We start from the raw sequence: 20,401 nt of genomic DNA, 5'->3' as shown, positions 1-20,401 counted from the left end.
AAGACATCTTTTGGGGTAATAACAAACATGTTTTGTTTTGTTTTTTAAGCCTGGTTTTTCTCAATACGCCTTTAAAAGTTTTTAAATTTTTTATATCTGGTCAAGTTGAGATTTTTAAGAACTTCCTTTTTAATTTGTAATAAATGTTTACAACTTGACTTTTTTCTTTTTTCAAAAAGTCAACAAACTGCAAGCACCTGTTAACAAAGGTCTTAAATAATTAAAAAAAAAAAGAGAGAGAGAGAGAGAGACTTGGAGAGGGCAAACAACTTCTCCAAGATTCTATAACCCAATAGATTATGCATTGATATGGCCACGTGCCGGACACCGTGTGGAGGCTGGAAGGTAGACGTGGAAATACAATTGCTGCCCACAAAGAGTTCAGTCGGAGGGAAGAGGCAGTCAGCCAGAAGCCCACTTCAGCATTACAGGATCCCAGCGTGGCTAAGGCACAGAAGCCCAGAGGGATGTTCAGCATAGGCTGGAGGCCTAGGGTAGGTCAGGAATAAGACTGGGGCAGGAGGAGGTGACAGGGGATTGGCAAGGGCAAAGGCACAGAGCTGTTTCAGAGCTGGGGCAGGCAGGGCAATACTGGCTCATTCAGCTTCACTAGAGCACGAAGCAGTGCATCTAGGGAAGCAGAGCCCAGCAGCAGGAGACAGGTGAGGGGGCATCTTGACTGTCCAGTAAAGGGGTAAGGATGTGACGACAGCCTTCTGAAAAACAGCAGGGAGAGGAGGATCGCAGGCCTGTTGACAAGACTGAGGTGGGAGCTCCATAAAGGCAAGAAATAAGGCTGCTTCTTGCTCACCCCTGTGCCCCGCACCTGCTCCAGGAGCGCATTTGTTGAAAGATGAACAAAAGGCCCATTCTCCCTCAGAAACAACCGATTGGAGGTGGCAGCGTGGAGAAGAGGTTGTGGTGATGATTCCTGAGTCCCTAGGCTGTGTGACTTGGGGAAGGGAGGATGGTGGTTAATTCACCAAGATGAAGCACTTGAGGATTGGAGACAGATTTGGTGATATGGAGGAAAGATTCAGCCATTCAATTGTCCAGTGTTGTAGACACTGGAGATAAAAGTTTTGAACAAACAGACAAAAAGCATTGCCCTTGTGAAACTTCCACTCTATCCAGGGTGGAGACAGCCAATATCAGGTGTTGAAAAGGGATACAGGGGAAGGAGATATAGGGCGTGGGGGAGAGGCTTACAATTTTTTAAAAGAATTGTCAGAGAGAAGGCCACCACAGGAAGGCGACATTTGAGCAAAGGCATGAAGAAGGGGAGGGAGTGATCTATGTACCTATGGAGGGAGGGGAGTCCAGGCCAACAACAAAAAAAAAAAAAAAAAAGGGCAAGTGCAAAGGCCCTGTGGCAGGAAGCAACCTAACAAGTTTAAGAAACAAGGAAAACGGCTGAGCACGGTGGCTCACACCTGTAATTCTAGCACTGTGGGAGGCTGAGGAGGGTGGATTGCTTAGGTTCATGAGTTTGAGACCAGCCTGAGCAAAAGCGAGACCCCATTTCTACTAAAAAATAGAAAAACTGAGGCAAGAGGATCACTTAAGCCCAAGAGTTAGCAGTTGCCGTGAGCTATGATGCCCTGGCATTCTACCCAGGACAATAGCTTGAGACTCTGTCTCATAAAAACAAACAAAAATACAAAAAAGCCTTGTGCCTCTAGCTCAGTGGTTAGGGCACTGGCCACATACACTGGGGCTGGTGGGTTCAAACCTGGCCTGGGCCTGCTAAACAACAATGACAATGACAGCTACAACGAAAAAGTATCTGGGCATTGTGGCGGGCCCATGTAGTCCCAGCTACTTGGGAGACTGAGGCAAGACGATCGCTTAAGCCCAAGAGTTAGAGGTTGCTGTGAGCTGTGACATCACGGTACTCTACTGAGGGCAACATAGTGAGACTCTGTCTCAAAAAAAACAAAGAAAGAAAGAAAAGACTCAGGTGGTGCTTGTGGCTCAGTGAGTAGGGCGCCGGCCCCATATACCAAGGGTGGCAGGTTTGAACCCGGCTCCAGCCAAACTGCAACCAAAACAAACAAAAAAAAAAAGCCGGGCATTGTGGTTGGCGCCTGTAGTCCCAGCTACTCAGGAGGCTGAGGCAAGATAATCGCCTAAGCCCAAGAGCTGGAGGTTGCTGTGAGCTGTGACACCATTGCACTCTACTGAGGGCAACAAAGTGAGACTCTGTAAAAAAAAAAAAAGAAAGAAAAGACTCAGGGTAACAGAACCATTGTGAGTAAACATTACTAATTTTTAATAAACATATGAAGACCCGTGTCTCAAAACGTTACTAACTTTGAGTGAACATATGAAGTCCCTTTGAGTGAACATATGAACATCCCCCCACCTTGTCCCTAGAGTCCCCATTTCCCTGTTGGTCTAGATCAGCAGTTCTCAACCTGTCACGACCCATAGGAACTATATTAAAGGGCCTCGGCATTAGGAAGGTTGAGAACCACTGGTCTAGATGGTAGGAAATATGTAGCAAAGAGGGAACAGTGCGTATTGTGTTATAAAATTCCCTGGAACCTGGACAATGCCCTCCTCAGTACTGTGAGGATGAGGGCCCCAAGATGAGTACCAACAGGAGGCTTGGGGCTGAGTGAGCCTTTGAGCCAGGTTCTGTCTCCAAGTGATGCTCCCCAGGGCAGGGGGCATGGGGGTGGCACCCAGCCAGGTTGGAGCCTGGGCCCTGCCCAGCCTCAAAACTTTGAGCTCAGGAAATCCGGAGGCAGGGGAGGGGGACTTCATTGCCACATTCCCCAGCCTTTTAAGACCCCCCAAGGCAGGAAGGCTGCCTGGGCCTCACCAGTTTCCCTTGCAGGCTCTTTCCTGGGAGGAAGGGGCTGCCTGTGCCCACGAAGGCACAAGAGAGGGCAGGAGGGAGGCTGCGAAGGTGTTGCAATCCCCAGCCCTGGGGCCTGTCAGAGGCTGAGCCATTAACGACAGGCTCAAGGACACCAGACTGCAGCCAGTTTCAGGAACTTGCCTTGAAGAGGAGAGGAGAGCGCGGGGAGGTCAGGCAGGACAGAGGCCCCAGCGTGAGTAGGGGATCCCCAGGGAAGGGCTGAGCCTTGGGCTTGATGGAGAGCTGGAGTCCCAGGTCCGTTCCCCTCAGTTCTGCCGAGTACCCGTGTCCTGGGGCCTGGGCCTGGGGCCAGGGATGCGTCCTTTGGAACCAGGAGTCCTGGACACTGAGTCTCTTTTCCTGGCATGCTTCCACATTTCTTTTTTGGGGTGGGAAGGAGTTGCATCACGGAAATATTAAACAGCCAAGTATCCCCTTGGGGGACCCCAGTTTGGGCTCAGGGACAAGCACAATCGTTCTCCTCCCCATGCTCTGTCTCTCAGAACCTGTGTCTGTGCGGTCCAGTCTCCATTCCACTCTCGTCTGGCCCTTCCTCCTCAGGCCCCTCTGCCTTACTTTCTCTTTGGGTTTCTGTCTGTCTCAGAGTCTGGCTCTGGCTCTCTCTTTATCTCCCACATTTCTCTTTGCCTCTTGAATCTTAAACGTGGTATCCAAGCTCTTCAGTCTCTGGTCCAATAGACTGGTCTCTTGGGTTCTTTTTCTCTGTCAACATCTCTCCTCCCTCAATTTTATCTCTGTGAGTCTCTGTCATTTCAGCCTGGGTGCGTAACTCAGTCTCTACCTCGCTCTGTTACTCTCTCTCTCTCTCTGTCTCTCTCTCTTTAAACCACATCTAGAATGTCCCTCCTGTTTATTGCCAGCCCCTTCCTCCCCACCCTACCCACAGAAAGAATCTCAGGGGCGAGTAGAAAGAACAGGGGAGACGGGTATGAACTGGAGGGAGAGTGCAGGGAGAAGGCTGAGTGTGACCAGAGGGGAAAGCAGAAAGTGGGGGGTGGAGGCAAGCCCAGGAGGCATGAGCCAGAGGAGGCATCCGGGGTGACCAGAGGGACAGGCACCAAGGAGCTAGAAGGAAGGGATCCAGCAAGGGGGCTTTGAACCTGTGCAGTGTGAGATACACACCAAGGTAGCAGTCCTAGAAGGCTATGACCACGGAGCCTGTAAGGGAGGCGGGGAGGGGGTAGGATAAACCCAGCTGGGTTCCGTGAGATGCACCCTGCTGTCTGGTTCATGAAAACAACCTGGGCTACTGCGAGGTCTCTCCACTCAGAGCACAGTGCTAAATGCTATTATGATCATCTCATTTCATCCTCACAACAGTCCTGAGAAGTGGGTGATATTACTATCCCTTTTTTCACAGATGGGGAAACTGAGGTTTGGAAAGGTGAAGTAACTTGTCCAAAGTCACAAAACTGGTAAGTGGTAGACCTGGAGTTTGGGTCAGGTGATCTGAATCCAACCTGGGCTCCAAACCTCTCTGCATACTGACACCCCCAGAGAGTGAGACCATGCTCCAACAGACCTGATCCCACCCAAGCAAGTGGGGTACGTCCAGGGCTGCTATGGGAGACCAGGGACTGATGCCAAGCCAACACCCAAGGGGAGGATACCTGAGCCTCTCAGGCTTTGGTTGCTCACTGTTGATAGGAGCCAGAGGAGAGGGATAAGGTGGCGCCTCAGTAGGCATAAGCTGGGCTTGAAGGTGACCTTTGCTAGGGCAACATGGCTGGGGTGGGATCAAAAATCCATGGCGATGGGAACCAGTGTCCCAAAATCTGGGCCTATGAGGCTGTATCTTTCCCAACCAGTGTGTATGGGGGATAATCAAACTGTGTACTGATTGGCAGATGGGGTGCCCTGGGCAGTTGCACAGGTTTCTCACTGCACAAAGCTCCCCAGCTGAGATGCAACTGGAGAGTGAAATCCAGCCTGTTCTCTAGTTGCCAGGACCTGGTGTGAGGCCACATCTGTCTAAAGAAAGAGGTACTTTTGCTCTGACTTGCACAGAGATGTTTGCAGGCTAGAAATCACCAGGTACCCTGAAACTGTAATATATAGAAATAGAATGTGGATTTGGGTAAGGCCCCTGCAGGTAGGAGCAGCCTTGGGTATCTGAGTAGTTCCTATTCATAACTCTGCCTGGGAGGGAGAGAAAAAATTCTCCTAACTTTATCTCTGCTGAGCACAGGAGATCTGCTGGGACACTGCCCACATGTATGTTAACCATAAAAATACATGCAGCCTGGTCAGTGATTCCCAGCTAGCACTGGAGGACCAGGTGTCGACCCCAAAGACCTCAATGGGGGCAGGGTGGAGAGTTAGCCTGGACACCCACGGCAGTGGTAAAAACTTTCATATATTTCCTAAGACTGCAGCCAGTGCTCCCTCCACCCAGGCACTATGGCCATGACCACATGATGCCTGACCCCAGAAGGCCTCTAGAAGCCCGGAATTGGGAGCATATTGGACCCATTGAGTACTCCACTTGATATTCCCCTCAGCCCACTCTTCTGGCATCACTGAGGCAGCCGGCTTCCTGTGTACCCAGACAGCCCTTAGCTCAGCTGCTCTGTGGAGTTTTCCCTGTCTTCCAGGGAACATTCCTGATACTCCCGGCATGGCCTGGGCTGCTCGTGCACACACCACCTGGATGTGCCAGGGAGCTAATACCCCATGGGACATACTTTGATCCATGGGGGACAGGGGCAGGAGTCAGTGAGTAAACGTTCCCAATCCCCCTCCTATCCAAGAGATTAACTTTCTTTTGGGTAGACAGTTCTGAAGAGTGTTCTACATGACTCATTGGAAGGTTCTGACAGGATAGAGCCCAAGTCATCCAGTTTGACAACACAAAACCTTGCACTGGCTTTCCCTCCTTCCCAGATCCATTTCCCCACTCTCTCTCCTGCTCTTGGGATCTTCCCAAGATAAACTCCCTGCGTGTAAGCCCTGTCTCAGGTTCTGCCTTCTGGGGGAAGCCCAGCTTAAACAGGAGAGACAGGAGTTTGAGGTTGTAGTGAGCTATGATGACACCACTGCACTCTAGCCAGGCGACAGAGTAAGACTCTGTCTCAAACAAAAGAAGACCAGGCATGGTGGCTCACGCCTGTAATCCTAGCACTATGGGAGGTCAAGGCAAGTAGATTGCTTGAGCTCAAGATTCCAGACCAGCCTGAGCAAGAGCAAGACCCTGTCTCTACCAAAAATGGAAAAGCTGAGGCAAGAAAGATCACTTGAGTGTAAGAACTTCAGGTATGTTGCTGTGAGCTATGATGCCATGGCACTCTAGTCAGGGAGCCAGAGACTCTGTCTCAAAACAAACAAACAAACAAAAACCAGTAGCCCTCACTTATAGAGTCATTTTCTATATGCCAGGCACTTGCATCATTTAGAGTCTTCCTCCCAAAGCCTGTGATCTTAACCAACCCCTTCTGCCTCCAGGTGAGCATCACATTGGTGCTATGGCAAGGCCAGAGACCTGCAGCCCAATTACAGCTGCCCTGATCATCCTGCTGCTCCCGGGAAGTAAGTGTGGCCAGAGGTGGGGGTGCTCTGGGGAGAGGGGAGTTAAGGGAGAGATATTCGGGGTGGGAGGTGAATTGCTTCTGTGCACTGCCACATGGCTACTGGGATTTCCAGAGAATCCCAAGAGACTCAAGACTGAGCCATAGATGTGGGGTAGTTAGGATCCCACCACAGCCCTCCACAGGCAAACCACTGCCCAAGAGGAACCAGGGCTGGTCAGCCTGCAGAAGGACAGTGGCTTCCAGGTCTTGTCTTTACATCTCTGCTGGGCTATAAGAAGGAATTTCTGAGTGGGCAGTAAAAGGATCAAGGTGGAAGCCACAAGGAGATAGGTTTCAACCCAAAATAAGGAAGCCCTAGCAGTACTCTCTGACTATGGAAACTCTGCTTTGAGAGGTGAAGAGCTTCTCATCTCCAGTGGTATACAAGCTGAGACCAGGATTGACAAGGATGCTACACAGCAGGAGTTGGCGAACGTTGACAGTAACATTTAGGCTTCACAAGCCACATACTGTCTCTTTTGCATATTCTTACTTGTTTTCAACCCTTTAAATGTAAAAACCATTCTTAGCTGGCAGGCCATATAAAAACAGGCCATCCAAGCCCTGCTGTGAAGGACACAGCATCAAGAGGAGCTTTGAGTAAACAGATTTGTAAAGTTCCTTCCAGCCTGAAAGTCTGTGTCTGTGAAGCAGTAGGAGCTCCATGCTGAGAATCCTGAACTTGCTCTGTGGCCCTGGGCCACATCCTCCTCTTAGGGCTTCAGCATCCCATCAGGAAAACGAGCCTAAGTACACCTGAGAGAGGAGAGACGGCATTGTGGGCACAGTGCATGCTTACTCGTTTATTTATTCAAAAAAATATCCACCAGGGTCCCACTCTGTCCCTGGAATACAGCAATGAGCAAAGCAGCCGAGATCTCTACAGACAAGAAATAAGACTCTATAACGATGAAGGATAATAAGCGCTTTGGGGAAGTACTGGGGGGTTGGTCTGATCTGGTTCTCTTAAGATGCCTAAGCATCAACCAGGTAAAAGAGGTGGGAGACTGGAAGAAAAACACCTCAAAAGGGTGCAGCACAAAGATCTAAAGATTGGAGACATCGTGGAGTTTTCAAAGAACAGCAGGGGCAAGTTAGAATGGCTGGAACTGAGAGAATGGTCTGAGCTGGAACTGAGAGGGTTATGCAGGGGCCAGGCCAGAAGGGCTGTATGAAGGAGGTAGATCTTTATCCTAATGATGGCAGCAAATACCTGCATGTCAGGCTCTGTTTTAAGTGACTTACATATGTATTTTATCACTTCTTTTTTTTTTGTAGAGACAGAGTCTCACTTTATGGCCCTTGGTAGAGTGCCGTGGCCTCACGCAGCTCACAGCAACCTCCAACTCCTGGGCTTAAGGGATTCTCTTGCCTCAGCCTCCCGAGTAGCTGGGACTACAGGCGCCCGCCTCAATGCCCAGCTATTTTTTGGTTGCAGTTTGGCCAGGGCCGGGTATTTTATCACTTCTAATCCTCCCAGCAACACTAAAGAAAGGAGTATTTTTATCCCCATTTTATAGATGCAACAACTGAGGCACAGAAAGTCTCAGTAACATGCCAGGGGCATAGAATTCATATGCAACAGAATCAGGATTTGGGGAGCATATATTCAGGGAAACTTGAGTCTATACTCCTGGGTTACCATCTTCAAACTTAGCCCAAATAAACTCTCTACTTATATTTATTATATTAAAGAAAAGAACCAAGAGTTAAACCTTGCACTGTCCAGTTCCAATGTCCGTGCTCTTTGCTGTCAAACACACTGCCTTTCAGGGCAATGATACGCCACTGAAGTGCTGTAATCCAGATGGGGTAACACAAACAGATTTAAATTGTGAAAAGATTGCTGTGGCTGCAGGCATCTTATCATTCTAATCGTTGCTTTCACCATCCTTGGGGAGAGCACTGGAGAGGAGAGTGAGCTCTATCTGGTGACCTACTGGAGCCAGTTCACAAGAGCTGACTGTACACATTTCTTTCTAACCCTATAGTCAATGATGTCACTTTAGTAGCCATGGTGGGAGTATTTACACCACAGGAAGCAGCACAGGGTCTGTTTTGTTTCTTTTTAATTTCAGATTGATATGAGGGTACAGATGTTAAAGTTACATTGTTTTCATTTCTAAGGTAAAGTTCAAGTTGTAGTTGAGCCCTTCATCAAGGGGGTGTGCTGAACACCCTCACACTGTGCCCATTAGGTGAGATCCCACCAATCACTTTCCCTCTTTCCCCTCCCTCTCCCTCATCTCCCCTCACCCTCCAGGACTATACTTGTGTTTTTCATTCATGGGTTTTTTTCTAAATAGAACCAGTTGATAAACATTTGCCGGCACGTCAGCATCTCTGTCTCACTCCCATGGCCTCTGACCATCTCCATACACATCCTCCCCATTTCAGCCCTCATGTCTTAAAGGGTGAGACAGGAAGGTGAAGACGCTGACTCTGGGGGTTCAAAGGCCTAGATTATAGCCCAGCTCTGCCAGACGGAGGAGTCACCAACCCATGGGCCATTCTCTTCCACCCCAGGCCTAGAGGAGTGCGGGCATATCAGCCTCTCAGCCCCCATTGTCCACCTGGGGGATTCTGTCACGGCCTCCTGCATCATCAACAAGAATTGCAGCCATGTGGGCCTAGAGTCACCAATTCTGTGGAGACTGGGAACAGAGCTTCAACCTGGGGGACAGCAACGGCGCCTACCTGATGGGTCCCAGGAATCTACCCTCACCCTGCCCCACTTCAACCACACTCAGGCCTTTCTTTCCTGCTGCATAAACTGGGGCAACAGCCTGCAGATCCTGGACCAGGCTGAGCTGCGAGCAGGCTGTAAGTCCCTCCAGACAGCCAACCACCCTGTCTCCATGCCCCCCTGCCAGTAAATAGTAACAGCCATTACCTTTTGACCTCTTGCTCAATAAGTACTCTATGGGCATATCGGGTCATAGTAATGCCAGTGGGTCCTATTATTTAGCCCCATTTTGCAGATGAAGAAACTGAGGGTAGGGAAGGGTAAATGACTTGCTGAAGGCCACATTCTAATAAGGATGGAGCCAGATCCATAGCTGGCACAGGGGCTCTAAAGCCAGGGTGGAAACCACTCCTCTATGTGGCTGCCAAACAAGTCCAAGTTCTCGGCCATAGGAGGGTGTCTCCAGAAAAGACATTCTCTACCAGGTGGGCTTGCTCCCAGCTCCTCCCTTATCCCAGTCTTAGCTTTTTTTTTTTTGAGACGGAGTCTCATTCTGTGGCCCTCAGTACAGTGCCATGACGTCACAGCTCACAGCAACCTCAAACCTTGGACTTAAGCAATTCTCTTTCCTCAGTCTCCCAAATAGCTGGGACTACAGGCACCCGCCACAACGCCTGGCTACTTTTTTGTTATTGTTGTCATTGTTGTTTTAGCAGGCCCAGGCCAGGTTTAAACCCACCTGCCTCTGTGTATGTAGCTGACACCCTACCCACTGAGATACGGGTGCTGAGCCAAAGACCAAGTTTCTTATTTGTTTGAAGCAATAATAGGCTGAGCATGATGGCTCATGCCTGTAATCCTATTACTCTGGGAGGCCAAGGCAGAAGGATCCCTTGAGTTCAGGAGTTTGAGACCAGCCTGAGTAAGAGGGAGACCCTGTCTCTACTAACATAGAAAAATTAGATGTTGTAGCAAGCACCTATAATCCCAACTGCTGAGACTCAGGAGGCTGAGGCAAGAGGATTACTTGAACCCTATAGTCTGTGGTTGCTGTGAGCAAGGCTTAAACTGTGGCACTGTAGCCTAGGCAACAAAGTGAGACTCTGTTAAAAAGAAGAAGAAGAAGAAAAAGAAGCAATAATAGCAGCAGTTTACACTTACATAACACTTAATATATGCCAGGCACTGTTCTGAACACTTCATGTGTAGTAAGTCATTCAGCCTTCACAGAAACCCTCGGAGGGGTAGGTATATCACCATTTTCCCCTTTTTCCACATGAGGATATTGAAGCACAGAGCAGTAAAGTCATTTCATGATCACAGGGCCGATGAATGGCAGAACCAGGATGAAAAACCCACACACTGTCCTGTCACTGACAGAGGGGCCTGGAATTGGGAGGGCTGGAGGTGGGGGGACCACAGGGCTACTGGCAGTCTATGATGCTCATCCCTGTACACACTTCCCCCAGGGCTGCCCTTCTAGGGTGACTCTGTATGGAGACAGGAGGATGGACCTGGTAACCCCAGAGGGACCCACACAGGGCAAGGAAACAAGGCCAACTGGTCCCAGTGGGGGCTTTTAGAGTGGCCCCTCCCAAAGAGCTCACATTATTTCTATCCCACGTGCAGACCCCCCCACCATACCCAGCAACCTCTCCTGCCTCATGAATCTCACGACCTACAACCTCACCTGCCAGTGGGAGCCAGGACCTGACACCCACCTGCCTACCAGCTTCACCCTAAAGAGTTTCAAGTGAGTAGGGGCCCTGCCCCAGACCCCTTCCTTTGGGTCCTCAACTGGAGCATGGATAGGACTACAGGGATAAAGGGAGCCAGAGGCAAAGAGGGGAGGGAAAAGGGAGCTTTGCCTTCTTCCTCTGCTTGGCACCCAAGCCTGCCCCATTGACAGGAGCCGGGGAAGCTGTCAGACCCAAGAGGACTCCATCCCAGACTGCGTAGCCAAGGACGGGCAGAGCCACTGCTCCATCCCACGCAAACACCTGCTCTTATACCAGAATATGGGCATCTGGGTTCTGGCAGAGAATGCACTGGGGACCAGCATGTCCTCACAGCTGTGCCTTAATCCCATGGACGTTGGTTGGTGATGCTGGGTGTGGGGGAAGAGAGAGAACCCCAAAATGGGCCGTCCTCGAGAAAGACAGGGAGAGAAATATAGGCCCAGCTACTGACAAGGAGAAACCGGGAAGACTGCACTGGTAGGAGTAAAGAAGAGAGAGGGACAAAGAGGGAAGCAGCCAGAGACAGAGAAATAGGAACACAGACCGATGGGCGGCGCCTGTGGCTCAATCGGTAGGGCGCCGGCCCCATATACCGAGGGTGGCGGGTTCAAACCCGGCCCCGGCCAAACTGCAACCAAAAAATAGCCGGGCGTTGTGGCGGGCACCTGTAGTCCCAGCTGCTCAGGAGGCTGAGGCAAGAGAATCGCTTAAGCCCAGGAGTTGGAGGTTGCTGTGAGCTGCAAGGAACACAGACCGAGAGACACAGAAGAGGCACAGAGGCAAGAAGACATATTCATTCACTCTGTGACAAATTTCTTGAAGTGCCCCCTGTGTCCTACGTGCTGTTCTAGGTACTGGAGACACAGCAGAACATCAGAAATCCTGCCCTTGCACACTTACAACTTTGACTTAAAATGTACAAAAGCAAATTATGTAGCCAAAAGATGTGCACTCCTACAATATTCTGAAATTTTTTTAAAATCCTGCCCTCAGGCTCAGCACCTATAGCTCAAGCGGCTAGGGCGCCAGCCACATACACCGGAGCTGGCGGGTTCGAATCCAGCCCAGGCCTGCCAAACAACGATAACAACTACAACCAAAAAATAGCCAGGTGTTGTGACAGGCACTTGTAGTCCCAGCTGCTTGGGAGGCTAAGGCAAGAGAATTGCATAAGCAATTCTAAGGAGTTGGAGATTGCTGTGAACTGTCATGCCACAGCACTCTACCCAGGGTGACAGCTTGAGATTCTGTCTCAAAAAAAAAAAATCTGGACGGCGCCTGTGGCTCAAGGAGTAGGGTGCCGGTCCCATATGTCGGAGGTGGCGAGTTCAAACCCAGCCCTGGCCAAAAACCAAAAAAAAAAAAGAAAAAAAAAATCCTGCCCTCAAAAAAGATGGAGTGGGGGACAGTTCCTATTTCTTTTTTTTTTTTTTTTTGTAGAGACAGAGTCTCACTTTATGGCCCTCAGTAGAGTGCCGTGGCCTCACACAGCTCACAGCAACCTCCAACTCCTGGGCTTACGCGATTCTCCTGCCTAAGCCTCCCGAGTAGCTGGGACTACAGGCGCCTGCCACAACGCCCGGCTATTTTTCGGTTGCAGTTCAGCCGGGGCCGGGTTTGAACCCGCCACCCTCAGTATATGGGGCCGGCGCCTTACCGACTGAGCCACAGGCGCCACCCATTATTTCTTTTTTTTTGAGACAGAGTCTCACTTTGTCATCCCCGGTAGAATGCCACGGCATCACAGCTTATAGCAACCTCAAACTCCTGGGCTTAGGTGATTCTCTTCTCTCAGCCTCCCAAGCAGCTGGGACTACAGGCACCCGCCACAACACCCTGCAATTTTTAGAGATGAGATCTCACACTGACTCAGGCTGGTCTTGAACTCCTGAGCTCAAGCAATCCACCTGCCTCAGCCTCCCAGAGTGCTGGGATTACAGGCATGAGAACTGTTAGGCGCCCAGCTAACAGTTCTTATTTCAATAGATTGGTCAGGTTGGCCTCATTAGAAGGTGACCATTGAAAAGATCTTTGGGGGAAATGAGGGAGCAAACCACACATTCACAGAAACATGTCCATGGGGGCATAGTCAGAGATGAAAAGAGGAAGAGTGGAGGGAAGGAGGGAAAGAGGAAGAGACGGAGGCAGAGAGAAAGAGAGACCACATGGATGGAGGCCCAGGGAAGAAAATAGAACCACAGGCAGGGGACAGAGGGAGCTAAGGCAGAGCTCTATACGGTGGGGCAGGGGAGGTTCTAACAAGCCCACTCCTTGCAGTGAAACTGGAGCCCCCTATGCTGTGGGTCGAGGAGCCCAGCCCTGAGGCGGCCTCACCCCAGCCAGGCTGCCTGTGGGTGCGCTGGGAACCTTGGAAGCCCAGTCTGCACATAAATCAGAAGTGTGAGCTGCGCCACCAGCGGCAGCCCGGAGAAACCACCTGGACACTGGTGAGGCAAAGGGCAACCTCAGGAGCCTGAAAGGGAGGGGTTGAGGGGAGGGTAAGTCGGGCTTGAGGTGGCCCTGAAGAGCCCAGAGACCCAGACTCAGAGTCGCGCCTCCCCACCAGGAGGGTCCGCTGCCCCCTGAGACCCTTCAGTACGAGCTCTGCGGGCTCCTCCCAGCTACAGCCTACATGCTACAGATGCGCTGCATCCGCTGGCCCCTGCCTGGCTACTGGAGCAACTGGAGTCCCGGACTGGAGCTGAGAACCGCCAAACAGAGTAAGTGGGTGATGAGGGGCTGGGAGCAGCCACCAGCACCTGGTCCAAGCCCTGGGACCTCCTTGACCGGCAGCCTCTCCTCTCCCTCCTCCACAGTCCTCAAGGTCAGGTTGTACACGTGGTCACGGCGGAGACTGTTAGACAACAGGACAGTGGACGTGCAACTGTTCTGGAAGGTGACTCCCTCTGAAGGCCATTCCTTCACCCCTGAGAACTCCTTCAACCAACATAGACCCTTGCAAGCCGGGGCTCAGACTCCACCAGGTCTGAGAAGCTTGAACACATTTATATGTGATTTGCATGCACTTTGGGTGTGCCTAGAAAGCTGAGTAGCAACTGTTCAGAGAGATTACAATCAGATCAGTTTGGTGAATAGTTAAGTGGCCGCCGTGTACACAACTTGCTTCTTCTTGCCCTCCCTCTTGGAACCAGAACAAGGGACAGAGGGAAAGCAGAGGGGAGGGGAGAAGCCTGACTCCCAGCTTGGGGCAGTTCCATTCCTATGATCCGTCCACCCCACCTAGAGGACCTACCCCCAGTCAAGATGAGCTATAAATCCCTTTCTCTTTTCCCTCCTATGCCTGCCATAGCCAATGACCCTGGAGAAAAACAATGGACAGATCCAAGGGTACCTGGTCTCTTGGAGACCCTCGGGCCAGGCTGAGGAAGCCCTGCCCCTATGCAACACCACGGCGTTAGGCTGTACCTTCCACCTGCCTTTGGATGCCCAGGAGGTGGCCCTTGTGGCCTATAACTCAACTGGGGCCTCTCCTCCCACTCCAGTGGTCTTCTCAGACAACAGAGGTAAGGGGCCTGGCAGCCAGAAAAGCACAGTAGTTAAGCATGTAAATTCAGAGGCTAGACTGCCTGGGTTCAAATCTAGTCCTGTAACTTGCTAACAATGTGTCCTGGGCAGGTTACTTCCCCTCCCTGGCCTCTGTGTACACATCCAGTAAATGGGGATAATAACACCACCTATGGAAGGTCGTTGTGATGACTACATGAGTAAATACAAGAGGCTGGCATGAAGTAACCGCTCGGTACAGGTTAGCTACTCCCAGTATCATTAGCTAGAACCAGGTTAATCTGCTGATGGTATCTATACACACACACACATACACACCACAGTCCATTCTGCCAAGGAAGCTGAAAGAAAAAGCCCTAAGCTTTTCCAGCTGGAACATGGCTCATAATTGTTCATTCTCAGGGGATCAGCCACCACCACCACCACCCTCAGCTTCCCCTAAACACGGACCCTTACAAGGTGACACTAATAATCACAATAACAATTATAATAGCTAATATTCCCACTATTAGCTGTGTGACCTTAGATAAGTGACTCAACCTTTCTGTATCTGTCAGTTTTCTCATTGATAAAACTGAGACAACAGTACTACCTCTGGGGTGTGACAGAGGACTCGATGAATTACCATACATCAGGGACTATGTGTGGCACATACCAAGAACTACACGATGTTGGTATCATTATCAAAGCCTATGCTATGCTAGGCTTGTTCTGTTCATCAACTCATTTAATCTGCACCATGACCCCATGAAGTGGGAACTTTTATCATCATTTCCACTTTACAGATGAGGAAACTGAGGCTCAGACGTTGACCTACCCCAGGTCACCAAGGCTGTAAGTAGCAAAGCCAGGGCATATAACTGAACCCAGGCTTCTGGCTCCAGGGCCTGCCCTCTTTTCACCTTCATTCCACTGTTTCCCACTCTGTCTCCAGGCTCAGCCCTGACCAGACTCTATGCCATGGCCCGAGACCCTCACAGCCTCTGGGTGGGTTGGGAGTGCCCCAACCCAGAGCCTCAAGGCTATGTGATTGAGTGGAACCTCAGTCCCCCCAAACCCAGCAACAGCAACAAAACCTGGAGGATGGAGCATAATGGAAGCATCGCAGGGACTCTACTGAAGGGTGAGGCCAGCCTGGAGGGCTGGGCAGGTGGGCAGGGCTGGGAGAGAGGGTGGCGGTACTTGTCTGACAGTAGGCAAGAGGCAAGCAGGATGCCCTAGAGAAGCAGATTACCTGGCCTTTCCTGATTTTTCACTGTTCTCATTTCTCATTCCCAATAATCAGGAAGTTCTTCCTACCGTCTAATCTGATCCTCTCTACAGCCCCAACCTTGCCACCTTTCTAGCTCTCTCTTCCACTTTTCTTCCCTAACCCCTATCAAATGATCTAAAGAGGAGATTGCAGAGGGTAGCCCAGACTAGAGATCAAAGGCTGGCTCCTAATCAGCAGAAGTGAGCCCCAACTGAGCCCCTACCCCATTTCCTCCCTACAGAGAACATCAGGCCCTTTCAGCTCTATGAGATTGCAGTGACTCCCCTATATCCGGACACCATGGGACTCTCCCAGCACATCTATGCCTATTCCCAAGAGATGGGTTTGTTAGCCACCATGCCTCTTTTTAGAACCCTCTTTTCTCCCTCCCAAGGCTGCCTGGCCCCCAGCAATCAAGAATATGGGGGAACATGTCCCTCTTCCTATACTTCTGGCCCTAGAGAAGGGTCCTTCCAAATCCTAAGATTCCTTGTTTACATTGGACCCTACAGCTAAATAGAAACCAGGTGGTGTGGTGATAGATACTGAGCAATGAGTTTGGCAGAATTCAGGGAATAAATATTGCAAATATCAATCAATTGCCCTGACCAAAATAAGGTGCCAGGAGTGATAAAAATTGGGCAGAAAATCTGGCATAAATTCAGAGAGTGAGTGGCAGAAATCAGATAGTGAGTCAGACAAAACCATGTCTGGTAGAAATCAGGGAGTAAGGCTTTAGAGTCAAACAGCACCGGGTTCAAATCCTGGCTCAGCTGCTTCCTAGCAGGAGGTGAAATGCAGATTAAATCCCTGGGAAAATGAGGCTTGGACATGGTCCATGGTCCCCTTGGACTCTCTTTTCTTGCCTACCCCACAGTGTGTCTGGATGGCCACCCTGTACCTCTCTTTTCCTGCAGCCCCATCCCATGCTCCAGAGCTGCATCTAAAACACATTGGGAAGACCTGGGCACAACTGGAGTGGGTACCCAACCCCACTGAGCTGGGGAAGAGCCCCCTTACCCACTACACCATCTTCTGGACCAATGCTCAGAACCAGTCCTTCTGTGAGTCTATCCTTAGCTCTCCCCTCCCCCAACCCCAGGGCCCAGGAAAGGTGCTCAGCAGCCAGAATGAGGCTGTAACTATATGTCCCTACTCCCAGCCACTATCTTGAATGCCTCCTCCTATGGCTTCATTCTCCGTGACCTGGAGCCCGCCAGTTTGTATCACGTCCACCTCATGGCTGCCAGCAAGTGGGGGACCATCAATGGTACAGGCCTCACCCTGATGACCTTGGCCCTAGGTAAGGGGTAGGAGGGTTCAGCAGAGATGGCTGTTGGGAGGGTACCTTGCCTGTGGATCCCAGGCTGAGGGAGGAACCCAGCCATGCCCCCTCCTGAGGTTGAGGGAGGGAGGGACCCGCACTCTCCCCATGGGCCCCAGACTGAAGGAGGGACCCAGCCTTCCTTCTAAGCACTCTAACCACTTCTGGCTCTTCCCTCACCCCAGAAGGCTCTGAGCTACACATCCTTCTGAGCCTGTTCACTCTCCTGCTCTTGATTATCTGCCTCTGTGGGATGGCCTGGCTCTGCTGCAACCCCAGGTGAGTCCTTTAAAGAGATCTGACACCCAGCCAGCCCGAACCCCAGGAACTAGGGGCCCAAGTGGGTCCATCTACATCCCTTCCAGCCTTCTCATACCTTGGTTTGGGGCCCATGTCCGTGAGTCCCAGCCCTCTACCTTCTTCTCTCTACACTAAGGGCCACCTGCTCCTCTTCAGCTGCTGGGGTGAGTGGGACAAAGGATGGGAAGATGGGAGGGTATGCATGACCCAGCCTCCACCTGCCCCCTTCTCCAGCAGAAAGAATCCTCTCTGGCCAAGTGTCCCAGACCCAGCGCACAGCAGCCTGGGCTCCTGGGTGCCCACCATCATGGAGGAGGTGAGTATCCTGGTGGGAGAGGGAAATGGGCCTGGGATGTCAGCCCAGGCTCAAAGTGAAAGGATACCCTTCTGAGGATGAGCACAAGGACTCGGGCCTTCCCATCACTTTCACCAAGATCCCCTCCCTTTGGAATGAAGCAGACTCAGGCCTGAATCCCAGCAATGCCCTTGGGAGATTCACTAGGCTGAGTCTGAATGGCATGTGACATGTGCCAGGCATGTTTCAGGAACATACTGTATTTTGCAAAGTGTCACAACAGACACAAGCAGTGATGTCCCTACAACTACCCCAGTTCAGGAAGGGATAGTGGCTGGGGCAGATATCTGAAATGAATCATGTCCTTGTGTCCAGGAGAACTTCCAGCTGCCCAGCCCTCAGGACTCTGGCATGTCACCCATCACCAAGATCACGGTGATAGAAGAGGAAGAAAAGAAGCCAGGGCCCTGGGAGTCCAGTGACAGCTCAGAAACATGTGGCCTCCCCACCCTCGTCCAGACCTATGTGCTCCAACAGGCCACAAAAGCACAGGCACAGTCCCACTCTAGCACAAGCGATCAGGTCCTTTATGGACAGGTTCTGGGCAGCTCCACAAGCCCAGGGCTAGGGCACTACCTCCGCTGTGACTCTACACAGCCCCTTTTGGGGGGCCTCACCCCTAGCCCCAAGTGCTACGAGAACCTCTGGTTCCAGACTAGCCCCCTGAGGTCCCCCATACCTTCACCCCCAAGTCAAGAAGATGACTGTGTCTTTGGGCCACTACTCGACTTTCCCCTCCTACAGGGGCTCCGGGTCCATGGTGTGGAGGGGCTAGGGGGCATCTAAGACTTCCTGGGACTCTCCACCTGGGTCCACCTCTTGAAATGCCTGAGCTATCCAGAGGAGATGGTCAGTAAGCCTACCACTAAAAACTACGCCAGCCCTAGCAAAGACAGAAAGGCTTCCAGTTTCTCCTTGCCTGTGATCCCCAGTACCCTCGCCTTGGCACTTGGACATAGTCTGGGCCTCCCTGGCAACCTGCATACTGTAAGACTTAAACAATGCTCTGTCCAGCACCACCCACTGGCCTTTTGTGCTTGTTTCCTATAATTACAAGTCTCTTAAATGATTTTTGGTTTGAGATTTTTGTTTTTAGAAACTCTTGTCTATTAAAAAAAAAAAAGGAAGTAAGAAACTCTTGGTCTCTGTTCTTTTTCTTTCCAGGGCCCTAGCAGTTAGGGGAATACTTCTCAGAATTGTTCTTTTGTTTATTCATTCAAGCAGCTCTCACTGAGCATCTAGGATCTAGGCCCTGTGATGGAAGCAAAGATTTTAAAAATGACTCAGCACAGTCTGAAGCAAAGATTTTAAAATGACTCAGCACAGTCCACCCTCAGAGAGCTCCCATTCTTGGTGGTGAGAACTTGAGAACTGATGATTAGGGCACAGTGGCAAGGGTTACATGAAGGGAGTCACAGAGGATGGTGGGACATAGTAAAGAGACCTCAGAATAGACCCTATTATGGAAATATAATTTAAAACAAAATCTCCTGCTAATCCAGAAAACTAACTCCACAAGGGTAGAAAAGAAAGAAGAAAGAAAACAGTTTCGAGTAGCATTAAAGGAGAATGTGATATGCATCACAAGCAATCCACTAGAGATTACAAAGACAGAAATCTTACCCTCTTTTTTTTTTTTCTGAGGCACAGTCTCACTCTGTTGTTTTGGGTAGAGTGCCATGGCATCATCATAGCTCATGCCAACCTCAATCTCTTGCCTCAGCCTCCCCAGTAGATGGGGAGTATAGGCAACTGACAGGATGCCCAGCTAGTTTTTCTATTTTTAGTAGAGATAGGGTTTCACTCTTGCTCAGGCTGGTCTCAAACACCAGAGCTCAAGTAATCCACACACCTCGGTCTCCCAAAGTACTAGGATTATAGGCATGAACCACCGTGCCTGGACAATCTGACCTTTTTATAAAGCCAAGCTTATATAACTTGCTGCATACATTTTCTCAAGATAAACAATAATTCATCCTCAAGTAAGAGTTGACAGCACCCTTTGTTACACACAGTTCATCATAAATTCACCTGTGTCTGCTAATTGCCTTTATCCAAAGAAAAAAACAGACTTCTCTTATCTTTAGGACAGGAGGTAGGTTTGCAACTTGGAACTAGGTATCAGCTGAAGTTAGGCTCCTACACGCCCACAGAAACCAAGTGATAGGGCACCATCATCCTTAATTATTACATTTCAAAGAGATGGCTCCCTGATCCTTGAGGAAAACATCTGGAGCTGTGAAACTGGCAAGAGGTTTATTTAGCTTTTAAAAAAATTCACACTCATCTCAAAACGATAGAAAATGAATTCACAACTACAAGTTTTCTAAAGTACATGCTTGAAGGGGAGGAGTCTTTTCCCTTTTTACACCAGGAAGAATTAAAAATTATTTTTCCAGCCTTTAATCTGTAGTCACCCATACACACACCCTCATTTCACAAATAATATCACAGCTGATATTTATTCAATGCTTACTATATACCAGGGGCTTTACATACAATTGCCTCAGTTAAATCTCTCAACAACCTAAAATCAGATAGTTATTACTATCCCCATCTGATAGATGAGTACCCTGGGGCCCAGAAAGATTAAGTCACTTCTTGCCCACAAGATCACACGTTGACTAGATCGGTGAGTTAGAATTCCAGCCCAAGCTTGTCCGATTCCAAAATCAGCGTCCTTAGTCTTCAACCTACAAGGTCCCAGAGACAAGGCTGAAACCCAGTAAATGTTACAGGGCCCCATCCACAGAGCAAAAGATGGGGT

General features: G+C 50.2%; 1 protein-coding gene across 4 annotated transcripts; it reads left to right on the top strand.

Moving 5' to 3' along the window:
- The first annotated feature begins 2,614 nt into the window (after positions 1–2,614).
- Positions 2,615–18,755, top strand: CSF3R (colony stimulating factor 3 receptor). 4 transcript variants are annotated; one of them, XM_053576813.1, is made up of 17 exons: positions 2,615–3,059; positions 4,248–4,302; positions 6,329–6,412; positions 8,980–9,276; positions 10,769–10,892; positions 11,049–11,236; positions 13,156–13,325; positions 13,445–13,598; positions 13,695–13,774; positions 14,189–14,402; positions 15,338–15,526; positions 15,897–15,998; positions 16,573–16,719; positions 16,818–16,958; positions 17,165–17,258; positions 17,514–17,595; positions 17,950–18,755. In XM_053576813.1, exons 3-17 carry the CDS (start codon positions 6,349–6,351, stop codon positions 18,418–18,420), a joined length of 2,517 nt encoding a protein of 838 aa, XP_053432788.1. In that variant the 5' UTR covers positions 2,615–3,059; positions 4,248–4,302; positions 6,329–6,348; the 3' UTR covers positions 18,421–18,755. The 4 variants fall into 4 exon arrangements, with proteins under 4 accessions (XP_053432788.1, XP_053432790.1, XP_053432789.1 ...); XM_053576814.1 differs by having other exon boundaries at positions 2,902–3,059; positions 17,517–17,595; XM_053576815.1 differs by lacking the exon at positions 15,897–15,998 and having other exon boundaries at positions 2,901–3,059.
- The last annotated feature ends 1,646 nt before the right edge of the window (positions 18,756–20,401 follow it).

The sequence above is a fragment of the Nycticebus coucang genome, chromosome 22, assembly GCF_027406575.1.
Source record: "Nycticebus coucang isolate mNycCou1 chromosome 22, mNycCou1.pri, whole genome shotgun sequence".
NCBI lineage: Eukaryota > Metazoa > Chordata > Mammalia > Primates > Lorisidae > Nycticebus > Nycticebus coucang.
Note: the sequence above shows the minus strand (reverse complement) of the source record. Positions and strands in the feature narration are given on the sequence as shown.